At 48.0% G+C, this 20766-nt stretch overlaps 7 protein-coding genes across 7 annotated transcripts; 3 read left to right on the top strand and 4 right to left on the bottom strand.

Annotated features, from left to right (window-relative positions):
- Window positions 1-5403: 5403 nt before the first annotated feature.
- Window positions 5404-6195, top strand: MYCFIDRAFT_191705 (glycoside hydrolase family 36 protein; the record flags this gene model as incomplete). The annotated part of the gene is made up of 1 exon (XM_007922531.1): window positions 5404-6195. One exon carries the CDS (start codon window positions 5404-5406, stop codon window positions 6193-6195), a length of 792 nt encoding a protein of 263 aa, XP_007920722.1.
- Window positions 6196-7251: 1056 nt separating this feature from the next.
- Window positions 7252-9179, bottom strand: MYCFIDRAFT_72557 (uncharacterized protein; the record flags this gene model as incomplete). The annotated part of the gene is made up of 2 exons (XM_007922147.1): window positions 7252-7639; window positions 7735-9179. 2 exons carry the CDS (start codon window positions 9177-9179, stop codon window positions 7351-7353), a joined length of 1734 nt encoding a protein of 577 aa, XP_007920338.1. The 3' UTR covers window positions 7252-7350.
- Window positions 9180-10399: 1220 nt separating this feature from the next.
- On the bottom strand, window positions 10400-12430 carry MYCFIDRAFT_84218 (uncharacterized protein; the record flags this gene model as incomplete). Its single annotated transcript, XM_007922383.1, has 2 exons — window positions 10400-11994; window positions 12127-12430. 2 exons carry the CDS (start codon window positions 12428-12430, stop codon window positions 10400-10402), a joined length of 1899 nt encoding a protein of 632 aa, XP_007920574.1.
- Window positions 12431-13361: 931 nt separating this feature from the next.
- Window positions 13362-14636, top strand: MYCFIDRAFT_125783 (uncharacterized protein; the record flags this gene model as incomplete). Its single annotated transcript, XM_007922530.1, has 2 exons — window positions 13362-13622; window positions 13653-14636. 2 exons carry the CDS (start codon window positions 13362-13364, stop codon window positions 14634-14636), a joined length of 1245 nt encoding a protein of 414 aa, XP_007920721.1.
- Window positions 14637-15217: 581 nt separating this feature from the next.
- Window positions 15218-15716, top strand: MYCFIDRAFT_169046 (uncharacterized protein; the record flags this gene model as incomplete). The annotated part of the gene is made up of 5 exons (XM_007922529.1): window positions 15218-15248; window positions 15272-15304; window positions 15360-15376; window positions 15412-15497; window positions 15533-15716. The coding sequence occupies 5 exons, from the start codon at window positions 15218-15220 to the stop codon at window positions 15714-15716; spliced, it is 351 nt and encodes a 116-aa protein (XP_007920720.1).
- Window positions 15717-15740: 24 nt separating this feature from the next.
- On the bottom strand, window positions 15741-18062 carry MYCFIDRAFT_191701 (uncharacterized protein; the record flags this gene model as incomplete). Its single annotated transcript, XM_007922528.1, has 1 exon — window positions 15741-18062. One exon carries the CDS (start codon window positions 18060-18062, stop codon window positions 15741-15743), a length of 2322 nt encoding a protein of 773 aa, XP_007920719.1.
- A 699-nt stretch (window positions 18063-18761) lies between these two features.
- MYCFIDRAFT_44516 (uncharacterized protein) lies at window positions 18762-19197 on the bottom strand (the record flags this gene model as incomplete). The annotated part of the gene is made up of 3 exons (XM_007921781.1): window positions 18762-18803; window positions 18855-19016; window positions 19123-19197. 3 exons carry the CDS (start codon window positions 19195-19197, stop codon window positions 18762-18764), a joined length of 279 nt encoding a protein of 92 aa, XP_007919972.1.
- Window positions 19198-20766: the final 1569 nt, after the last annotated feature.

Genomic DNA, 20766 nt, shown 5'->3' with positions numbered 1-20766 from the left:
TATATTATTAGGGATAGAATAAAGTTCCTTAGGTCGAGGAGGTCCTACTCGACCGATTTATTAGCTAGTAAATCGGATAGCCTTAATAGAAACTGAAACTAGAGTAGGGTCGGCATTATTACTATCCCCTTAGCCTATCTCCTTAATCCCCTCTTCGTTAGCATTATCGATAGTCTCCTAGCTTTCGTAGGTTACTAATTCGCCTTCTACTAACTCTTAGGCACCTAAAAATTTAGGAAGGAACTATAGGGAAGAGACGTCGATATAGTCTTCTCGTCCTTGTTTCCTTTAGAGGGTAGCGAGGTCTTTTATAAAGGTAGCATCGTTAGGGATTTAGCTCTAGAACAGGTTAGTAGGCAAACCGTATACTAGTAGCTCTCCTATAGACATATTAGACTTAAGGTCTAGGAACTATAAAGCCTAGAAGAGAGCGTTTGCCTTTGTATCTAAGGAGTTAGCTAGGCTAGTACTATACTTTTTTATATACCTATTAAAGCGAAAGCTCTTTAGATCGGATAACTTTCGCTTATAGGGCAGTAGGTTAGCTAGACCTAGGGTACTACTAATATCGGTAGCAACATCCTCTATATCGACCTCTAGAGTCTCTAGGACGACTAGGCTTTCTATAGGTAGGGTGCTAGGTACGGTGCTAGGTGCGGTGCTAGATCGGGTAGTACGGTCTATAGCTATCTAGAGAGTCTTAGTTTTAGCGGTTAACTCTCGCTATTACTTAGCCTTATCGGCCGCCTTGTTCTTTAGTACCCTAGTAGGGGCTGCCGCACTAGGGCGAGTAGGGTTCTAAGGGCTCTTGCCCTTGTTTTAGGACTAGGTCTAAGACCGTATAGTAGCGTAGACATCTATACTGTTCTTAGTAACCGCGTAAACATTAGTAACTACGTCCGGGTCCTAAGAAACAAAGTTAACCTTAACGGGCTTAGTAGTACTATTACTACTTCGCTCCTTAACCTGTTTAGCCCTAACCTTCTAAGTTTCTCGTTTAGCAATAGCGGCGAGGGTACTGTTCCTAGTATCCTTAAACTCGATCTTGCTACTATACTTCTTTTCTAGAAGGGTCTTTAGCTAAGGTAGCTTCGGGGCTCTCCGATCCTATTCGAAATTAATCTTGTCGCCGGTATCTATATAGTAGAATCGGCTATTTACTTGTATAATAAGCTTCCTTTTAAGAAGCTCTTTCTAGATAGAGCAGGACGATTAGACATGTTTAAACCCGCTATATATCTAGCACTTGCTATCTAAGTTAGAATAGATCTTCTATATAGCGTAGATATCTACTAAAGGGGCTTTAGGGTAGTTAGGATCTAAAACCTAGTAGACTAGTAGTACATCGCCTAGTATAGTAGCATTAATAACCTCCCTAACTCGCTATAATGCTTTCGCATTTAGGTTTAGCTAGGCTAGGGATTTAGCTAAGTCCGCGACATCCTAAGAGTACTTAATAATAGTAGGAGTTACGGTCTTAGGACTACTTTGCGATTTAGGAAGGAACTTAGGTCCCTTACTTCCTAAGGCTTCTTTCCTAACCTACGCTAGGTTATTCCGGTCTTCGCCGTAGATAAACTTCCTCGTATTAGCTATACTATTAATGTCGGCCTTAATATATACTAGGACCTCTTTGTATTTCCTAAAGCTCTTAGAATCGGCCTCGCTAAGCTTATAGCGATAGAAGATACGCTAAGCTATAGGCTACGGCAATCCCTAGAGAAGTAGCCTCGTTCTCTAAGAGTTCTCGAGATTACTCTACTCGATGCCGTCCGCTAACTCGACAAATTCGCGGATATACCCCTTTAGGTCGTTATCCTTAGTGCGCCTTACTAAGCAGAGGATCTCGAGCTACGCGCGACTGCCTTTAATACGACGGCTATCGCGCTCCCGATACTCCCTTAGAAAGGCTAACTTAAAGATCTCCTAGTTAGTATTAGACTTGTCGTCCTTTTCTAAGTAGCTAACTAGGGTTCTAAGGGTTCGGTAAAGCTTAGTACTAGTAGTCCTCGTAAGGGACCGGATCTTATACTAGTCGGACTCTCTATCGAGCTCGTACTTAATTAGGCCTTCCTTAAAACGCTCTATATATACTATAGCGTTCTACCCTTCGAATAAGGGGTTTATAGTGCTCCCTAGTTCTAGCGGGCGACGCTTATTTTAACGGAGAAGTTTAGTTTGCTTCTCTATTATCTTTATAATAATATTATAGAGCGCCTCTAGCGTAGAGGGCGTAGGAGGCTTACTTATATTAACTAGTCGCCGCCTAATTTCTTCGTTAATAGGATTAGGGGCGGTTTTGGATTTAGAGGATTCCGCTAATTCTTAATGCTCGTTTTCGCTAGAGCTAGAGCTTATTCGATTGTTAGTAAAATTGTTAAAATAAAATACTATATAAAGTCGCAATAAAATGCTATATAAACGTGTTTTTAGTGTCTTTAGTTTGTTTGGTTTGTTGTAATGTTGCTACGCGAGAGAATAGTGTATTAGGCTGTTTCTCCTAGTATTACCTTCGGGATAGCATTAGGATTTAGCCTCCTAGGGGTCGCCTAACTACCTCTAGGAGCTTAGTTTAGTATTAGACGAAAGCCGCTCGGAGGGAGAGACTGCAATCTCTATTTACACCTAGATCCTAGAAACTAGCTTGTATCTCCTTTAGCTAGGCGGGGGGGCGGTAGCCTTCTTTTTTTTTAGTAGAAGGCTAAGTACTATCTAAGCGAGGCTGCGAATCTAGGAACGCCCTACCCGATTAATAGGGGACTCCCCGGCTATCCGACCTGCAAGCCGTATTTGCTATTAATTAATAGTCTTAGTAAACTAAGCAAGGCCGATAGGTAATTAGTCTATCTCCTCCTTAGGCGGGGCTTATCTCGAGCAAGCGGTACTAAATAGGTCTTCGACCCGGAGCCGAGTCCTTAGAAGCTAGCTATAGCTATAGACTAGGCCCTAAGCTATAACAGTCCTAAGGGTTTGTAGCTTTTCGGGGTTAAAGCGATGCCCTCGTTAAGAGGTTTCTCTACTTGTCGTAATAGCCCCTTAAGATACTTCGGTATCGTCCGTATCGTAGGCTCTTATCGTACCCTCGCTTCGGTTATAGCTATTCGTACCTAGAGACTACCTTTAATATACCCGAACCTATTAGATATAAAGAGATAGCCCTACCTTCGGCTCTAATAAAGGACGGAAACTAACACTACTACTACTACTACTAGTAATAATATAGGCTACCGAGGGTAATATAACCTATAGCAATATAGGTAGTTATGTTTAGCATAATAGGATAACAAGACGGTTGCTTAGGCTAATAACTAGAGCCCTACAATATAGGCATTATAGAAGTGTAATATAAACAATGTGCTATACGAGGTTAGTGCTCTATCTACAATATAGAAGGAGGCCTCTTATATAGGCTTAAAACTTAGCCTAGGTGTATAGGGCCGGTTACTAGCTAATAGTAGAACACGTCCTTTTAAAGAGCTATACTTTACTGTATCCTCGTATTCTATACAACTTCGAGAGTTAGCGAGAACGAGTTAAAATAGCACTATTAGAAGCGCTTAGCTGTCTTCACTTCTATACTAATATATAGAAGTTACAATACGGCTATAAGTTCTTCTAGGCTATTAATTGCTAGTATATCAATCTACGCGGTTAACTAGTCTAAATACTACTAGATATACTATATCTACCGCCTAGTTCTTATACTAGCGACTTCCTTATAGAGGCCGTTCTTCTATACTTCTTAACCTTCTAAATCGCTAGCAAACTAGGCTAGATAACGACTAATAGCGGCTCTAACAACAATACGCTTAGCCTAGCTATTAAGCGCTTTATAGACTCGCAAGGGCACTCGTACTAGAAGGACCGTCGGTTACGCTATATTAGCTACATTCTTAACCGTATAATAATAGCCTTTATGTTTATAAAGGACGTAGAGGCCGCGGAAAGCGAGGAGTTTAGTTAAACAGTGCTAACTACCGACAGTAATAGCGTATCTATTTCTAGATAGCTTAATATAGACGTTAACTCCTTCGTTAAACAAGGTCTACTATAGCGGCTATTCGCACTCGCTAAGCTTCTACGTAAGAACGATAACTATAACATCTTCTAAGAGGTCTATAAAGCCTAGCCTTAATTGCTATATACAACTCTAAAGATCCCTAGCGAGACACGATAGAATAGTTAGCTTCTTATAATAGAAGAGGCTATTCAAACAAGGCCTATTCTAAATACCTTCTTCGATAGAATACTATACCTCCGCGAGTTTAGCTTAGCTAAGGACGACTAGAAGGTCCTTGCGTATACTCGGAGGTTCCTTAATCTATTTAAAGAGGTTACTCTTCGGCTAGAAGGCAACGCTATTACCTTCGATATATATTAAGAGTCTATAGAATATCTAAGAAGCCACTTTAGTCGCTCGGCCGCCGAGAATAAGTATAGAATAGTCCTTATTCGGTCTATTAACCTTGTAAGGGTGCTATTTAATAAGTACTATAGCCTTAACTAGAAGAGCCCTCTCTACGTTACTATAATACTACTATATCTAACTCGGCGACTTGCTTAGCTTTAAGGCCGCTCTATAGTCGACGTAGATACCTTACTATCGCGTTTAAGAGCACTTTAGAACGATTATAAAGCACGCCTCGGAAGCTATTAACTATAGTCTATACTGTAACGCTTATTCGAAGGGCTCTCGGACCTTAAACGCTAGCAAATTAAGTCTTAGACCGACCTTATTGCTACTAATAAGGACCCCTTCGAGGCCTTTATATACGCTAGTCTAATAGCACTGCTACTAGTTAGCGAGAAGCCTGTTCTTATAAGTCCTATTAACTAGTAGGTTTAGTAGCGGAAGACCTGCGATCTAGCACTATAGCAACTAGCTATTAATACATTGTCGGCCTTCGCTATGTCCGCTAAGTCTAAGAGGACCTTTAGTATAAGCCGCCGTACTACTAGATAGGACCGTATACGTATAAGTAGTAACTATATTCGTATAAATAAGTACTCGAAGAATTAGACAAGAATAGGGGTTACTAAGGTGCTATTAGAATTAGCTGCTTTAGAAGAGGCGGAAGAAGGACTACTACTATTGCTAGCCTCGTATTTAGTCTCTAGCGCTAGTAACGACGACGACGGCTTGTAAAATAACCTCCTTCTTAACCCTAAGCATTACTATAGGTACTAATTATATAATTACGTGATTATGATTACTAATTATTTACTTACTATTGACTATGATTATAATTACAGGCACTGATTAGTAAGTACTTAGTAATCAACTTCGATGCCGTAGTGTCTAGTAAGACGGAGGATGCATTCGATGCCTTCACACGATACCGACGATGCATGTAACGAAGGCATGCAGATAATGATACCCTTCTAGTTGTGTTCAACGACTACATGAATTGTTTAGACGGAGATCCGAACGAAGAGAAAGTCTTGGCTTTGATCGAACCTGCAATACGTTCTGGTGCTGAGTATTTCTGCATTGATGCTGGGTGGTATGCGGATGTTGATGACTGGTGGGATTCCGTAGGAGAGTGGAAGCCCTCCAGAGTGCGATTTCCACGAGGCCTCGAATTTGTCCTTGATAGCATCAGAGACGCCAGGATGAAGCCAGGGCTCTGGATGGAGCCTGAGGTCGTTGGGGTCAAGAGTCCTGTTGCTGTAGCTTTGCCGGATGGAGCTTTTTTCCAAAGACTAGGCAGGAGAGTTGTCGAGCAGAGCAGGTATCATCTTGATTTTCGTCACACGGCTGTGACGACTCGATTAGATAAGATCATTGACGGTTTGATCACTGGTCTCGGCGTGCAATACTTCAAATTCGACGCCAACGTCGATGTAACACAGGGCACAGATTGCAACGCCTCCAGCCCGGGAGATGGCATGTTCGAGCATCGTCGAGCGTATATGGCCTGGGTCAATGGTATTTACGATCGCTTTCCAGATCTCGTGATTGAATCATGCTCGAGCGGCGGCCAACGACTCGACTATCATACGCTTGCTACGCACAGCATTCAGTCGACTAGTGATCAGACCGATCCAGTCATCTATGCGGCCATCTCAGCCAACATCCTTACCGCCTTGACACCCGAGCAGAGTGCGAGCTGGGCATTACCACAGCCTGAGTACCATGACGATCTCATCGCACTGTGCATGGTGAATAGCCTAATGGGGAAGACTTTACATTAGCGGACGAATCGACCTGTTGAGCGAAAGCCAATTGCAACTAGTGATTGAGGCTTCCGATGTCTACAAGTCTATTCGCGCCGATATTCCAAATTCTGTGCCTTTCTGGCCCATTGGACTTCACGCTTGGCATCAGGACTGGTTGGTCTTGGGGCTCAGAACAGACCGCGTGATGTACCTGGCAGTATGGAGACGAGGTGGGCCCGACACCTTTTCTTTCCCGGTTCCTGAGGCGCCCGAGCATGCGAGCTTTTGTACGCTGTATCCGAAACGTCTTGTTACGGGGCTGCAATGGGACTTTGCGAAGAAAGAGCTGAGCGTTACGATTCCTAGGGCTCCTTCTGCGAGACTTCTCACTGTTTGCTAGCTCAGCGTGATGGAGCTCCAGCTCAAGGCAGAAAGACCGACGAATTTTCTAGACATTGCTCAGCGACGGCCGTCCGCCTCAACTAGAGTAATGAGCAACAAGCACAGCAAAACGTCCGAACGTCCGACGCATCATCGTCATCCGAGACATCCTCGATCATCTCAGACCGCAGAACTCTACCAATCTACGACGATTACACAGAGAACAAAACGAATTTTCCCTACGACTAGATTGAACGAGGAAGTGGAAGCCAGCGCGAGAGGAGAGGAGTCATGGCTCACAGGCACGAGATGGTAGGCAGCGTAGTGGTCACCTCGAAACAGGGTGAGATACAGACCCGATAGATCTTCTTTCTTGAAAAACAACATGGTTCAAACTCTCTTTAGCTTTCATGGCGAGATCTTGCATGAAGCAACGCGCAAAAACATGGCGAGCGTAGGAGCTGAAAGCAGGTGGAGGCATCGTCACAATTTGCAGGCATAGATCATTGCGAACCTGAAGACTTGGAATCGACAAGAGAGACGCGACTCCGCCGCGTTGCGTATGCTATGCTCGCGAGCTTCGTTTTAGCCCTTACACACTCCCACTGACACAGATGAGGCTTGTCTTGGTCCACCACATGTCCTCGCTCCGTCTGAGCAGTGTGGACAAAGCAATGGAGATTCGGTAGAATGGCACAGTCTCTTCTTCGGCAAGAGCGAGATGCGTTTATTTCATTCATGAAGTGAGGTCTAGCAACACCTCATATCACTCTATCACATGCAAATGATCGTAGGACTCGCGCTTCCTCCCTACTCGTCATCGCCGCCCTCAGGCACCACGCTCATCTCCTCGATATCGTCCTCCTCGAAGGTGTTGAGAGGCACTTGGTACAAGCGAATAGTTGGCTTGTTGGGGTCCTTCACAAGCACGTACTTGCCGTCTGCCTCCTTCATGACCATGTCAACGAAGGTACGAACGATAGCCCAACCGTTGTTGAGGTTGAGGTTCATTTGTGAAGCAAACTCGCGTGGCTTGTAGCCCAATACGCCCAGGATGACGTGCTCGGAGGTCGACTTGGGGTTCGCACGAGAGACGAATCTAGAACGACAATGTTAGTACGTAATTCTGAAATTTTGGTTCGATTGTGGACATCCGCCTTCGCTTGCGGAGTCGAAAAGTGAGTTTGGACTTACCCAAGCTTCATCAGATCCGCTTTGGCCAGGATCGACTGCGTGGTCCATCGGGCGAGCTTGCAGCTGTTGTTCTTCATCTCTGTGGCGACCACTGCACCACGTTGACTGGCAAGCTTGCTGCGCCAGTCGAGGGCGCCACCCGATCCTTGTGCCTTGTTGTCGAACTCATTGAGAGCGTGTATGGTCAAGAACTGGTCCTCTCCACTGATGTTGTTCTTCGCAACAGCATCAAGTTCGGATCGCACGATCAAGTGCAATGGCTCGGCATCTGCTTCCAACGAAAGGTCGAATCTTCGGTACCTGTACGCCTTGGAAGCTGGTGGGTCGGTCTCTTCGTCGGCATTGTAGAATGGGTGCTCGTGGTTCATGTCTCTCTTCATGCTTTCCGACTCCTGGACGACTTGAAGTGGGAAGACATTGTTGATATGGGTAGCCTCCTCCTTGAGAGCTCCTGGACTGTTGATCTGGTCTTTGTTGCCCTCACTCATCTCCAGGGGTGCATCTGCCGCGTTCTCGTTGACAGTGACCATGTCGAGGCTGCTGCCCTCTCTCTTGTCGATGAAGACCTTGTTGCCCTCTTTACGCAGAATTATATCCCAACTGTAGACACTTCGAGGTGCGCACATGAGCATAGAGAGGATGTTATCAGCAGCGAATACGGTGGCCTCGTCTTTATCAGCGAGCTCTTGAATGACAGGATCTGAAGATGTGGTAACGTTGTAGGCGGCGCGTTCGAGCACAGTCAGCTTGCGCACAGAAGTCGGCGCACCTGGCTGTTTGTCGTATGAGCGGTCGTAGTGGTAGAGGAAACCATAGTCGTCGAGGTCCTCGCCTTCGCCAGTATCGAGATTGAGCTTGGAGAGACGACTGAAGTCGATCTCCTCCAACACGCGCCAGGTATCCTTTGGTTGGACAGATGCTTCACGGTTGCGCTGTGGCTTGTCATAGTCTTTCCAGCCGAATCTACCGCCTCTGCGTCCACCTCGGCCACCGCGGTCGTTATACTGCTGTCCGCCTCTTCCCTGCACTCGGGTGAAAGTGCCTCTGCCTCCGCGCTGGTTGGCTGCTCCACGCTGTCCACCGCGACCCCGGCCAAACACAGCGCTGCCACGTCCGCCGAAGCCTCTTGAGCGCGTTGGCTGTGTGCGGTCGACAAGGCTGAATGTGTTCTCCTCGTTCGTTCCTTCTATCGCGAATGCAGTCTGCAGACCGCCTGGACCGGCACCGTAAATCTGGTCGCGGTATCGGTTATTGAACTGTTGCCTTCCGCCACGTCCCTCACGGTCCTTGCCCTCCGCTGTCCAGTCCGCCATACGGCCTAGCTTGTCGCCTTTGGAGAAGGGGGCGTAAGGAACGCCATTGAGGGTCGTTTCGGTCGTGGTTGGTGGACCCCATTGGTCCGTTGGAAGCGACTCAATGAGCTTGAGTAGGTCGTCGTACGCCATTATGCTCGATGTCGATGCTGATGTCGAAGCAGCAGTGGAGGTGTTTTCCACGACACCGTCCAAATTTCAAGCCAGCCGCGAACTCTTGGCGTGGGGCAAGTGCGGCCCGTGCGCGCCGACGCGACTTCAACTCATATGCAACTTGCTCGCTCCGCTTTGCAATACTCACTTCTCGGCGTCGGGCGGAGATGATCAGTCAATACAACTACGCTGGTAGTCACCGCTTGGGCTTGTTAATGATACCTTTCTCGCCCTGCCCGAGTCTTGCTAGCCTGACAGTTCCCTCAAGCTATACTGTCTCCTGCCGGGACACATCTCTGGTCTGCAACTTGGAGGGCCCAGTTTTGTATGCTGTACGGAGCTGAAGACCAGTCTAAGAGATGACTGAGTACAAAGATATGGACAACTGCTTAAATCCTCTGTTGCTAGTGGCTGCTCGCTGATTTCACCCGCTGTTCGCTGCATGGACGTTCGTTGAAAAGGCTCGATAATAAGGCCCGATAAGAGCTGTAGTTCCAAAACGGCGAGGTCAGCAAGGCCGTTGTTGAGTTGCGAAGAGATACATATTTAGGATGCATAGCCTTCAACTTCGATTATCTCCACCAACAATGGCAGCCGACCTAATAGTACAACCATCTCGAAGCTCATTTCCCTTTCACCGACCGTCTATAATGGGTCGTACGGGTCGCGGCAGAAATGGCCGCTTTCGAGAGCCACTTCAGTTCCTCGCCCACCCGACTTCAAATCACAAACCCTGGCTTCGAGATCCTTTACTTGCTCTTTCAGGAGACGATTTTCTTGCTCTAACTTCAATCGATCGGCGGCTTCACTGTTCTGTCGTTCGACGCTATCAAAACTACACGTTATCGTGCGTATCGCATGATGGCGCCCCTCCGAACCAACAGGCAGGCACATCTTCAGGATAACGTTCATCAGAGTTGACTAGTTTGCATAGTCTCTGCAGGACGAAATCAACAGGTGCCAGTCGAATCTTATCTTTTCTTTGATGGTCTCTTCGTCTCGCTCGAAACCGTCGCTGAAATGTCCCACATGCTTAGCTGGGTAGTGGACAAGGTGCCGCTTCACGATGGCAAGTACGGCTTCGATGTGAATTCCAAAGCCTGCGGCGGGACCAGGCCCCAAAATTTCTGGATGGCCTTCGAGAGCAATCTCTGCAGACCACAGACCGTGATAGCCACAATTGTGGCTCCATCATCCTCTCAAATATACCGTACAGTCATGAGATGGTCGTTGGCGTCCAACTCCGCAAGCCATTCCTCAACCCGCGCCCTTTTCAGTCCTTCTCGTGCTGCAATCTCCTCAAATGCATGTTCGCCATCGAAATACTTTAGAAGAGCATCGAAATAGTCCTTCATTTCGCCATCCCCAAAGGTCGCCCGCAAGGCAATCAAAAGTTTCGCTTCCGCATCACTAGGCTCTGTGGGCTTTAAGACAATGACAAAATCATCTTTCGGTTTTGACTCATCGGACACGGGCACCTGTGTGCCTGAGCTGAGCCTCTTTCCATCTCTGCTCGATATCGTCGATGGTGAAGCTACAGCTGTACGATCGGAGGTCACACTGACAGCGTCTTCGTCCACGGCGCGGGATCGTGGCGATAGCAGACCGCGCGCAGCAACAGGTGTTCTCGTTAGTGGTAGTTCTCTTGGTTTAGCTCTGTCCAGTACCCCTTTGGAGATCTTCAACCAGCCATATGTTCTCAATTGCACAACAAAACCATGCCGAACAAGGTATGACAAGATGTCCATGTATGCAGTTCTGTGGTCCCTACTTGGTATAAGCAGTCCATACTTGATAGGTCGACCACTCAACACTTTGAGCATGTTGGGTAGGTTCGGTAGCGTCGGGAACAGCTTGTGGTAGGCAGAGATGTGCTGCTCCAAGTCATGGAGAGGAGCATCTGGCGAGACCACGTACGTATTTCGAGCATTGAGTGGCTGTGATAAGACTTGAGCTTTGCGCCATTTGACCAGATGCGAACTCATGTGAAGTACTTCCTGCAGTGAAATGTTGAGATGTAAAGCTTTTTTGGTGAGGTTCTTTGCAGGAGTACATTCACGGATGAACGTGGCCAGAAGACTGGCGTCTGGATGAGCAAGCTCTCGTAGGAGTATCTCCTTGGGTTCAAGTAGCAACAATGCAGACAGCGGCCCGAGCTCGGCCTTCTTGAAGCAAGGATCCTTGGCCAAGCTTTCGAGATGGAGACTCATATTCATGCCGTTAAGTCGGATTCCAGCCACGTTCCCGGTCGAGATCTTTTCAAACACTTCCTTGAGTGCCCAAGCAAGCTCACTTCCTTCCACCATTCGCTGCCAAAGGTTGGCTCCGTCGATATAATGATCATCCTTCTGCTTAGAGCGCATGGTAAGCAGCATTCTGCTCTCTCTTGCAACATAGTCTGCTTGCCGCTGACAGTATTCGAGGGCTTCGTTCAATCTCTTGGCAACATCGCTGTAGATACTCTTAGCCTCCTTCTGCGCTGGTGGTCCAGCTCCACGCGTCACGAACACGACCTGGAACATGTTGATTTGCTCGATCTGGCTCCCTGAATCCGCGCTCGACGTTGTCTCCACTGAAGTGCCAAATGGAAGATCATTTTGCGCGTCAAGGCTGTCGGGAAAATGTGTAAAGTCACGATCTCGGCCGTGATTCGTGCTGGGAGGTTTTGGTGAAGTGAGGTTAAGACCGTCAATGTCCAGGTCCAATGCATCCTGATTGTCCTTACTCCCAGACTTCTCAGGCGCCTTTAGCGCCGAATGACCCGAACGGCTTGGACCCCAAAGTCCATCTTCGGCTGCATATATAGGGTGACCAAGGAAATTGAGACCATCGAGATTAATTTCAAATTTCTTCCGATCGCTCCATCTTCCTGGCGAAAGGACTTTCTCCAGGCTTTCTACAGAGTGGCCCAAGACTTTTGACGCACCATCAATTATATTGTCGTCCTTCAGATCTGGATTTGCTTCGTCAGGCAGCACATATCGATTGCCTTTCATCGGTGCTGCGATAGGATTATTGCCTTTGGCGGTCACTTCAGACGCCTTCTCATCTTCATCGTCTTCAGACTCTGAACTGTCGTCGGAGTCAGGATCATCTCTTCGCCTGCGCTTTGGCGGCAAGTGTGGTCGCTCCGGGCAATGGAAGACCAATTTGGGACCAGGGCGCGAACGTGTGATCAGAAGCACAGCGACGAGACCAGAGCCACTCGGCGCGTGCTTCGCGTGCGCCATCTGCCATCATCTGGTCGGACGAGCTTCTTATGTGGGAAAAAGATGTTACTTGCTGGCGGCTGCCATTGGACTGTTCATCTCTCAATAGACTTGATGTTGGCGGTTGCTATTTGAAAAACTGCCAAGACGTACACAAGCTAGTGGCATGCAAAAGGGCCTGGACGCTAGGAGCGGGGGTTTCTCACGCCCTTCCTAACGGCGCTATACTATCAAACACTAGTATATCATAAGAGTTATAGATAGAATTGCTATTTTACTTTCTATGTAGCTGTATATTGTTACTAGATTTTTAAGTAATAAGGATATACTAGGCTATTATCTATCCTAGGACTCTCGACTTCGGATCTTTACTAGATTTATAGCTGACTTTTAAATATAGCTATTACAAAATAATCTCACTAGAGTTATATACTACTTATAAATCGCGTATAGCTTCTAAATTGTATCTACTAGTATTTTATAGTAAATAATACTAGTACTTTCTATAGTTAAATAATTCTTAGTTTTGGTATCTCAGATATAGTGGAGTATAGATATAGTACAATGCTTATCTATATTATAATAGCGAAGGTTCTAGTCGCTTTTTCCAACAAAAAATAATAGTTGCACACAATGTGCCAAAGTGCTCCCGTACTTTCTAAAGAACGTCAGGCAGAGCACCCAGCCAGCCCATCGACGCTTCACCAGTCACCAGGCTTCTGGTAGGATCGATCGTCAACAATGACGATCGAGGAGCTTAAATCCGGCGAAGGGGCCGCAATTGTTCGCCGTATATGACATATTGGATCGGTGAGAGTTCGCCGTACGGGCTTTCGAGTTCAGACAATGGCATACATAAAAATGGCAGATGGCCGCGAGACGGCATTGCCAATACCCATAACCCGGTAATACAAGCACTATTCATTTGGAGATAATCATACAGACCGCGTCCATGGCACCAACTTCGCGCCGCATTCTCATCATAGGCGGTGGCCCGGCCGGCTCAGTAGCAGCTTTTTGGTTAGGCAAGGCAGGCTTCGACGTAACAGTAGCAGAACGATCCACATCTCGCTTCGCATACGGCCAGGGCATTGACATCACCGGACCGGCCTTAGACATTGTCAAACGCATGGGAGTTGAGCAAGAGATCAGGGCAAATACGACCGGAGAGGCGGGCTTCGCTATTTTAAACGAAGATTCCACGAATGTTGCCGTCTTACCAGTAGCGAGCCAAGCAGCGAAGGCAGAAGAAGGATGGAAGAGCTTGAGTCTGACACAAGAGATCGAGATCACGCGCGGGAAGCTTTCCAAGATCTTAGCAGAAGCCGCTGGTAGCATACCGAATGTGAGATATCGGTATGGATGCACGGTGTCTGAGCTTCGTCAGACTGAGAAGGATGTCACTGTGGTGCTGTCCGATGATGGGAAGACGGAGTCGTTTGCTGCGGTGATCGGCGCAGATGGCGTGAAATCGCGGCTTCGCGATATGATATTCGACCCAGAGACGAGCGCTAAGGCTTTCAGGCCCGTCGACCAATGTGGTGCCTTCTTCTCGATTACTGGTACTTCAGAAGACTTTCCGAATTCAAGGTGGCAGCATGCGACCAAGGGCAGATCGATAATCGTGAGGCCTGTCGACGAGAAGACCAAAAAGGTGTCTGGCTATGCGATCCAGACAGTCCCGGATGAAAAGCTGAAAGCTGTAGCTGATGGCACGAAAGATGAGCAAAAGAAAGCATTAGCCGAAGCATTTGCAGACTTCCCAGGGCCACTTGCACCTCGCATTATCGAAGAGATGCAAAAGACCCAGGACTTCTACTTCGTTCAAACCGCTCAGATCAAGCTTGACAAGTGGCATAACGGACGATGTGCCCTAGTCGGCGATGCAGCGTACGCCCCAAGTGGAGTGACCGGCGCTGGGACATTATGTGCCATTCTTGGAGCCTACATCATCGCTGGCGAGCTTGCTGCCAACCCCGACGATCCGAATACTGCATTTGAAAAACACCACGCTTTGCTCAAGGACTTTATAAAGAAGACTCAAAAAATCCCACTTGGCGGCAAAGCACCAGCCCTGCTCAATCCACAGTCAAGTTGGGGCATCAGCACTCTTAGGACCGTGTTCTGGTTCATTGCCTGGAGCGGAGTGTGGAAGTTTGCGAACATTGCGAGTGATTCCAAATTTCCACTTCCGGAGTACGAGATGAAAATACCAGAGTCGAGATGAGATGACAATGCCTAGTAGGCTTGCCAAAATCAGGTATAGCAGTATCAGAGCGAATATGGAATGCAGTGCCACGAACGCTTGCTCTAGCCAGTACTTTCTTGCGCTGCGAAAAAATCTAGGTCGGCGAGGCGCTGTTGAAGGATACCGGGCCTTCGAAATCAATGATGAAGGCGCCTAAAATGGTTGTATCCCTTGACCGTGTTCCAGTCACGACCAACCTCTAACACCTAGCTAGATAGTAAATCTTGATCCGTTTAGATAACAACATTAACTAAAATAGCAAGCACTTCTCTCTCAGACTTCTCGTTGACGAGATCTAGCTCTAATATCTCGACCTTCTAGGCTGTGTGTTCTAAAAACGCTTTAGGGAGCAAAAAGCCCCTTCCCGAAGCCCTTAGCTCTCATAACTTTCGATCCAGGCGGTATGTAAGAGACGTGGCTGAGAATAGGAAGAACGCTTCTTAATAACGGTAGCGGCGAAGTCATCGTTCCTCTAGAGCACGTATATTCAAGATCTTTTACTAAATGGAGACACAAAGGCTTTTAATCTATATGAAGCATAGAGGGTTTGGCGTAGAGGAATGCATCTCTTGACTGATAAAGAAAACAAAAGTTGATTGGTTTTTTTTTCAAAGATGATGGTTATTGTGAAAAGAAAAAAAATGATAGTGAGGTTTAGGAGTCAGGAAGAAGCGATAGATTCTGGACGGATTGGATTGTCAGCTGCAGCGTTTACGGAGGTGCAAAGGATACTTGCGTAGACTGCTACCACGAGACCACCCCAATGGCGGTCGAGAATTTTGAGAGGGTTCATAAATATACTGAGGTTTCATTTCAGCAGGCTGTCGTAAATATTCTCAGGTTAGAAGGCTCATTGACCAAACATCCACAATCAGAATAGTCCAAGCTATCTCAAGCCCAGTGGATGTTCATCAGTTCCCCCGCCCCCTTCATCATCAGCTCCCCGGTATCGACCAAGAATCCATTCTTTTGCTTCTTCTTCTGCTTACTTCGCGTTTCATACTTCCGCCGCGAGTCAGCCGGATAACGGATGTATCTGTATGGCACCGCACTTTGTGACCTCCTTCTTGATGACGGATTGTCCTACTTCGCTCGCCATTGTCGATAGTCTGCCTCTTGCACATATTCCTCGCTGTCTTCACTATTCGTGCTCCCATCCCAGACAAGAAGATCATCGTCAATGCGTGATCGTCGCGTCAGATCGTCAGGTAGCCTTCTTCGTGAACTTCCCCTGATGGGTGCGCGCCTCCGCATCTCACGTTGATCGTCAACATCGGCACTCTCATCAGACTTCGATTCGGACGTCGATGAGGATGTCGTTGAGGACTCAGGAGCATCATCTTCTCGCTCCCGCTGGCTCCGACCCGGGCGAGGCGTGCGGTCCCGGTCATCTTCGACGAGATAGGTATCTCGGTTACGCAAGCGGCCCCTACGCTCATACTCTGCTATCAGATCCTCCTTACGTTCTCGACTCCCTTTTCTCCGCCGAGCGAAGTCGCGGAACTCTCGAGAGCTTGCATTACTGTTCGGTGGCGTTGGCGAGATCTCAACCTTCTTAGAGAAGTGCACTCGACTAGAGGCATCACTTGGACGGCGACCTCGCTGGTTGCTAGCAGTCGCTTCTGGTAATACGCCTTCTTCTCCCGGCCTAGTGCGATGTACGTATCGTTCGGTCGTCTCACGCTGATCGTAGCGTCCGCGTGTTGGTGATCGACTATATGATTGCACCTTGCGCACCACGTACTCGTATTCGCCATCATCCTTGCGACTAGTCGCCGCCTTCGATGTGCGTCCTGAGCGTGAGACATGCGAGGTAGGCGAAGGCATGGTAGCGGCAAGAGAGCGCTCATCCTCAGGATATGGCAAGCTTCCTTTTGTTCTGATCTCCGCGGAGACCTGGTTTTTCTGCTCGACAACCATCTTGACTCGTTCGGAACCTGACTTAACTTGACCTTGGCGTGGTCTCGCTGACGGTTCGTATGCCGCTGTTGGCCAGCGCGTTTTCTCAGATGAAGTGCTTGATGAACCAGATGAGGTGCTCGAATCCGGCAAGGGTACTTCACGCATAGTTGGCTTATCCTGTTTGCGGCTGCGTTCGATGACCACTTCTTCAATCTCCCGCTCAGGTTCCAGTCGGGAGTCTTTTCGTCCTAGTTCTGGCCGGGACCAAGGCATCTGCACAGGGATGTCCTTCTCAAGCTCGATTCGACGTTCGACTGGAACTCTCTTGACTTCGACCATTCTGCCATGCGCATATGGACTTGGATGTTTCTCCAACTTTCGCTCCAAGCGACGATACCGCTCGACTTCGTCTCTAGCGAGTCTACGAATCTCTGCCTCCGATCGCTCTCGTGGCTGAGAATTAGATGATGAAGAACTTGATGACGAAGAACTTGATGATGAGGAACTTGATGTTGAAGTTGACGATTGAGTGGCTGCAGACGTCTTAGTCTGATCAGCTTCCGTAAACCCTGTTGGAAGCCGCCGACTAGAAACGCTGCGCCGTGTCGACGCCTGACGCTCTTGCTGGCAGTCTACGAGCTCCGAACGCAGCAACTCCTGACGTGCATTTGAAGGCGGCGGTGGCGGTATTCGGATTGATCTCGTCCAGGGCGATGAGCCAGCTGTGGCTTCGTAAGTATCTGCATCCACGATAACCTGTTGCTGCGCAAGAGAAGCTTCGGCAGCACCAGAAAAATCCTGTGCGGTATATGCTGGTGCTTGTCGGACAGGCGATCGGAGGGGACGCGGTGGGATGACTTCATGAATGTGACGATAAATGGTCTCCTCTCGTTCTCTCGGTGGGCTTGGGTCGCATTTTATAGGGCAGGCGGTTTCATAGATCGTTGTATTACGATCTCGAACTGGCTCGAGTTCGGCGTAGGTAGCCTCGCTCATGGCACGACGAGCGCGTGTGTCGCGCATTTCGGATTTCGTGAAGGCGTCCTCATCAGGCACCAAGCATCCTACACCCACTCGAATCACGTTGCTCTCGCGCTTCTTAGTGACCTCTTCGACATCTTGGAGATCTTCTGCTGGTGCGACCCGGCATCTTCTGCAAATACCCGGAGGCGGTGGCACACCATCGGCCGGGATGGGATGGTCGCGATGATACCGCTCACTTCTGGGTCGAAGGCAGATTCGACAGATGTGGTATACGGCGAGTGGAGGCACGTCGCGGTCTCGAGCAGCTGAAGGCGAGGATGCTGGCGTCCTCGTAGTCTTCTTGATGTCGACGTAGCGCCACCCACGGTCGGCACCATTCGCAGCCATTGCCGCCGGTCTTGAAGTTATGGTGGTCTCAGACTCAAGCAATGGAGGCGGTCGTCGAGTGCTACTGTCGTAAAATTCCGGCAATGGTGGCGGTGGTATGCAGTAGTAGGTGTTGGTGGGTGGCGGCACCATCTCGAAGGAATGTTTGCATCCAGCGAGGGATGTAGTTATGATGGTTGCTGTGGATGTTGTGTTTGTGTATCGCGGCGAAGTCGAAGATGAAGGTAGGTCAACGTCAACCGTTTAGCTGAGGCAGGCGCTTTGTCACACCTCGTTCTGCGGAGAGGAAGTCGCGACGGTCGAGGCTTTTGGAAATGCTGAATTCTGGAGTCTCGGCAGTGGAAGTGGAAGTGGAAGTTGAGTTGGCCGTGCGTCGCATGAGAAATAGCGCCAGTGCCGTGGCAACGAAAGTGAGGGAGTGCGGTCAGTCAGAAGAATGCGCGAAGCATGTGAACTCGTCCGTACGAATCACACGCGGAAGATTGAAGCACTGGTGGGACAATGTTGCCAAACAAAATCCCCCAGCTAGCAGAACCCTCCGCTGTCTATTAGACATTTTGCTCCTGCGTTGCTACGACAGATAGGAGCAGCATTATCAATAGCCCTCGCACTTTTGAGCCAACGATTCTCAGCTCTTGAATTCGGCAGCCAACTCGCGCCGTCGCCCGGCAGCTAACGCTCTCAACTGTCCGGTCATCGTGTGAACACACTCCTAGGGCTTCTGTTCTGTTCCAACAGAATGCAGGAAGAATCATCAATCATTTGTTCATGTATCTCATGGATCTTGCATGTTCTGTCTTCTGCACACGTCTCTCCCTATCGCAATCCACTCTATTCTCCAATCACATAAGTACAGCCCTCCTTGCCCATCCACTGAGCCAAGATCAGCTCATGCTAGCTGCTGTCGGAGGAAGGGTAACGCACCACTTCGTGCTTTCTGTTTGCATCGACGTCTACTCGCGCCCCTGGACCAAATGTTTCTTTCGTTGGCTTCGCATCATCAGGGTATGTGATCGTCAACTCGCCATCGAGGATCAAATGGGTCGTGAGCCCGGCATGTCGGTGAGGAGAGTAGTAGGCATTTCTCTTGCGTATCAGCTCCAGCCCAATGCTGTGGTCTTATGAACTTACGGCCCATCTACAAGCACGGATGTTGTGGTTAGCAATGGGCAGTGGATATCATCTCTGTTACTCTACCAGACCATGTGAAGACGTGGTTGAAGCCCCACGACCTCACTTCGCTCTCAGCTTCCTTGCGAGATGGCATGTTGTCTTTAAGGCAATAAGAGTGAAAGGTCGGGGTCGACAGCTACCTCCGTTCAGGCCTTTGTGCATTAAGGATTACGTTCCGCGGTGGTGAATTGGTTCGAATTGCACGTGATAGCATAATTTAGGGTTCATTTGCCGACTTCCGAGCAACCAATCATATACTACTCTACCTAATCCTTTGCCTAAAGGCCTAAAGCCAAACCGTCTTGTTTCTTAGTGCTTACAGCTATTAAAATACTAATATAACGCGACACGCGAAATTGACTAAAGCAACACTTAGAGCTTGTAGCGCTACTATTTCCGAATATAGCGAACTAAGAATTAAGTCGCTACGACGTATACGCGTTAAGTTATACTAATTTAGCTAAGCCTACTTCTATAGCTTTCCGCCTATCTAAACATACTAATTCTTAATATATCGCTAGATACTAAACTAACACTTAGAGGTCCTTAAGTAGAGCGATCCGAAAGACTTCCTCGCTAAGCCTACTTATATACGACTTCTTATTACTAAGTTCTCGCCGCTCCTCGAAAGAATAGATAGTAGCACTACCCTTCTTTTTTAACTAGACTAACTCGAGGCCCTTCGCAAAGTACTAGACCCCGTAGTAGTTCGGTTTCCGAACTACTAAACGTATATAGTTTGGTTTCTTAGCGGCGAACTAGCTCCCTAGTTCCGGTTTGGTTTTTTCGAACTATATAGATTCCTAGTTTAAACTAGAGACTATATTAGTTTTACTATAAGGACACTCTTATTCGACTACCGGCTACGATTGCCGGCTATAATAGTAACTCTGTTACATTTACTAGGCGTAGTTGCCGTTGCTAGGGCGTAGTTGCCGTTGCTAGGGCGTGGTTTTACTACAAGGACACTCTTATTCGACTGCCGGCTACGATTGCCGGCTATAATAGTTACTAGGTTGTATTTACTACGCTTTATTACCGTTGCTAGGGCGTGGTTGCCGTTGCTAGGGCGTAGTTGCCGTTGCTAGGGCGTAGTTGCTATTGCCGGGGCGTAGTTACCGTAGTTGCGAAAGCTCACCTATATAACGTTACGTAGGCGGCAACAATTAAGGCTTTACGATATTCTTACACTTTCAACTTCTTCCTCTATACCTATACCGACAATAACTACTATACGCTGCGCCCCCGCCCCTTTCCCTTATAATAGCAAGAGAGAAGCGCGCCGCGCGCTAAACAGAAGATAGAACTAAAGACCGCGAGTTTGTTTTGCCTAAGCGTCTAACTAAAAAGCGCAAGACTAAAGAGGAGTACTCTACGAAGAAGAATTCCGTACGAGACCGCGAGAGAAAGGACAAGATAGATAAGGATAAAAGAGCTAAGGATAAGAGAAGAAAGGCGCGGAATAAGGCATTCTATCGATAGCTAGCGCCTATAGAAAAAAGTGAAGGTTAGAATAAGAAGACAATCTAAGAGAAGGCTAAGAGGAGGAAAGAATTGCGGCTAGTTTTCGAGCGTAAAGTTCTAGCAGCGTAAGTCAATCTAGCTAGCGGCCGTAGCTAGCAGTTATAGCCGGCAGCCGTAGCCGGCAGCTGTAGCCGGCATA

This window comes from Pseudocercospora fijiensis (assembly GCF_000340215.1).
Source record: "Pseudocercospora fijiensis CIRAD86 unplaced genomic scaffold MYCFIscaffold_1, whole genome shotgun sequence".
NCBI classification, from domain to species: domain Eukaryota; kingdom Fungi; phylum Ascomycota; class Dothideomycetes; order Mycosphaerellales; family Mycosphaerellaceae; genus Pseudocercospora; species Pseudocercospora fijiensis.
This window is presented reverse-complemented; position numbering and strand designations above follow the sequence as displayed.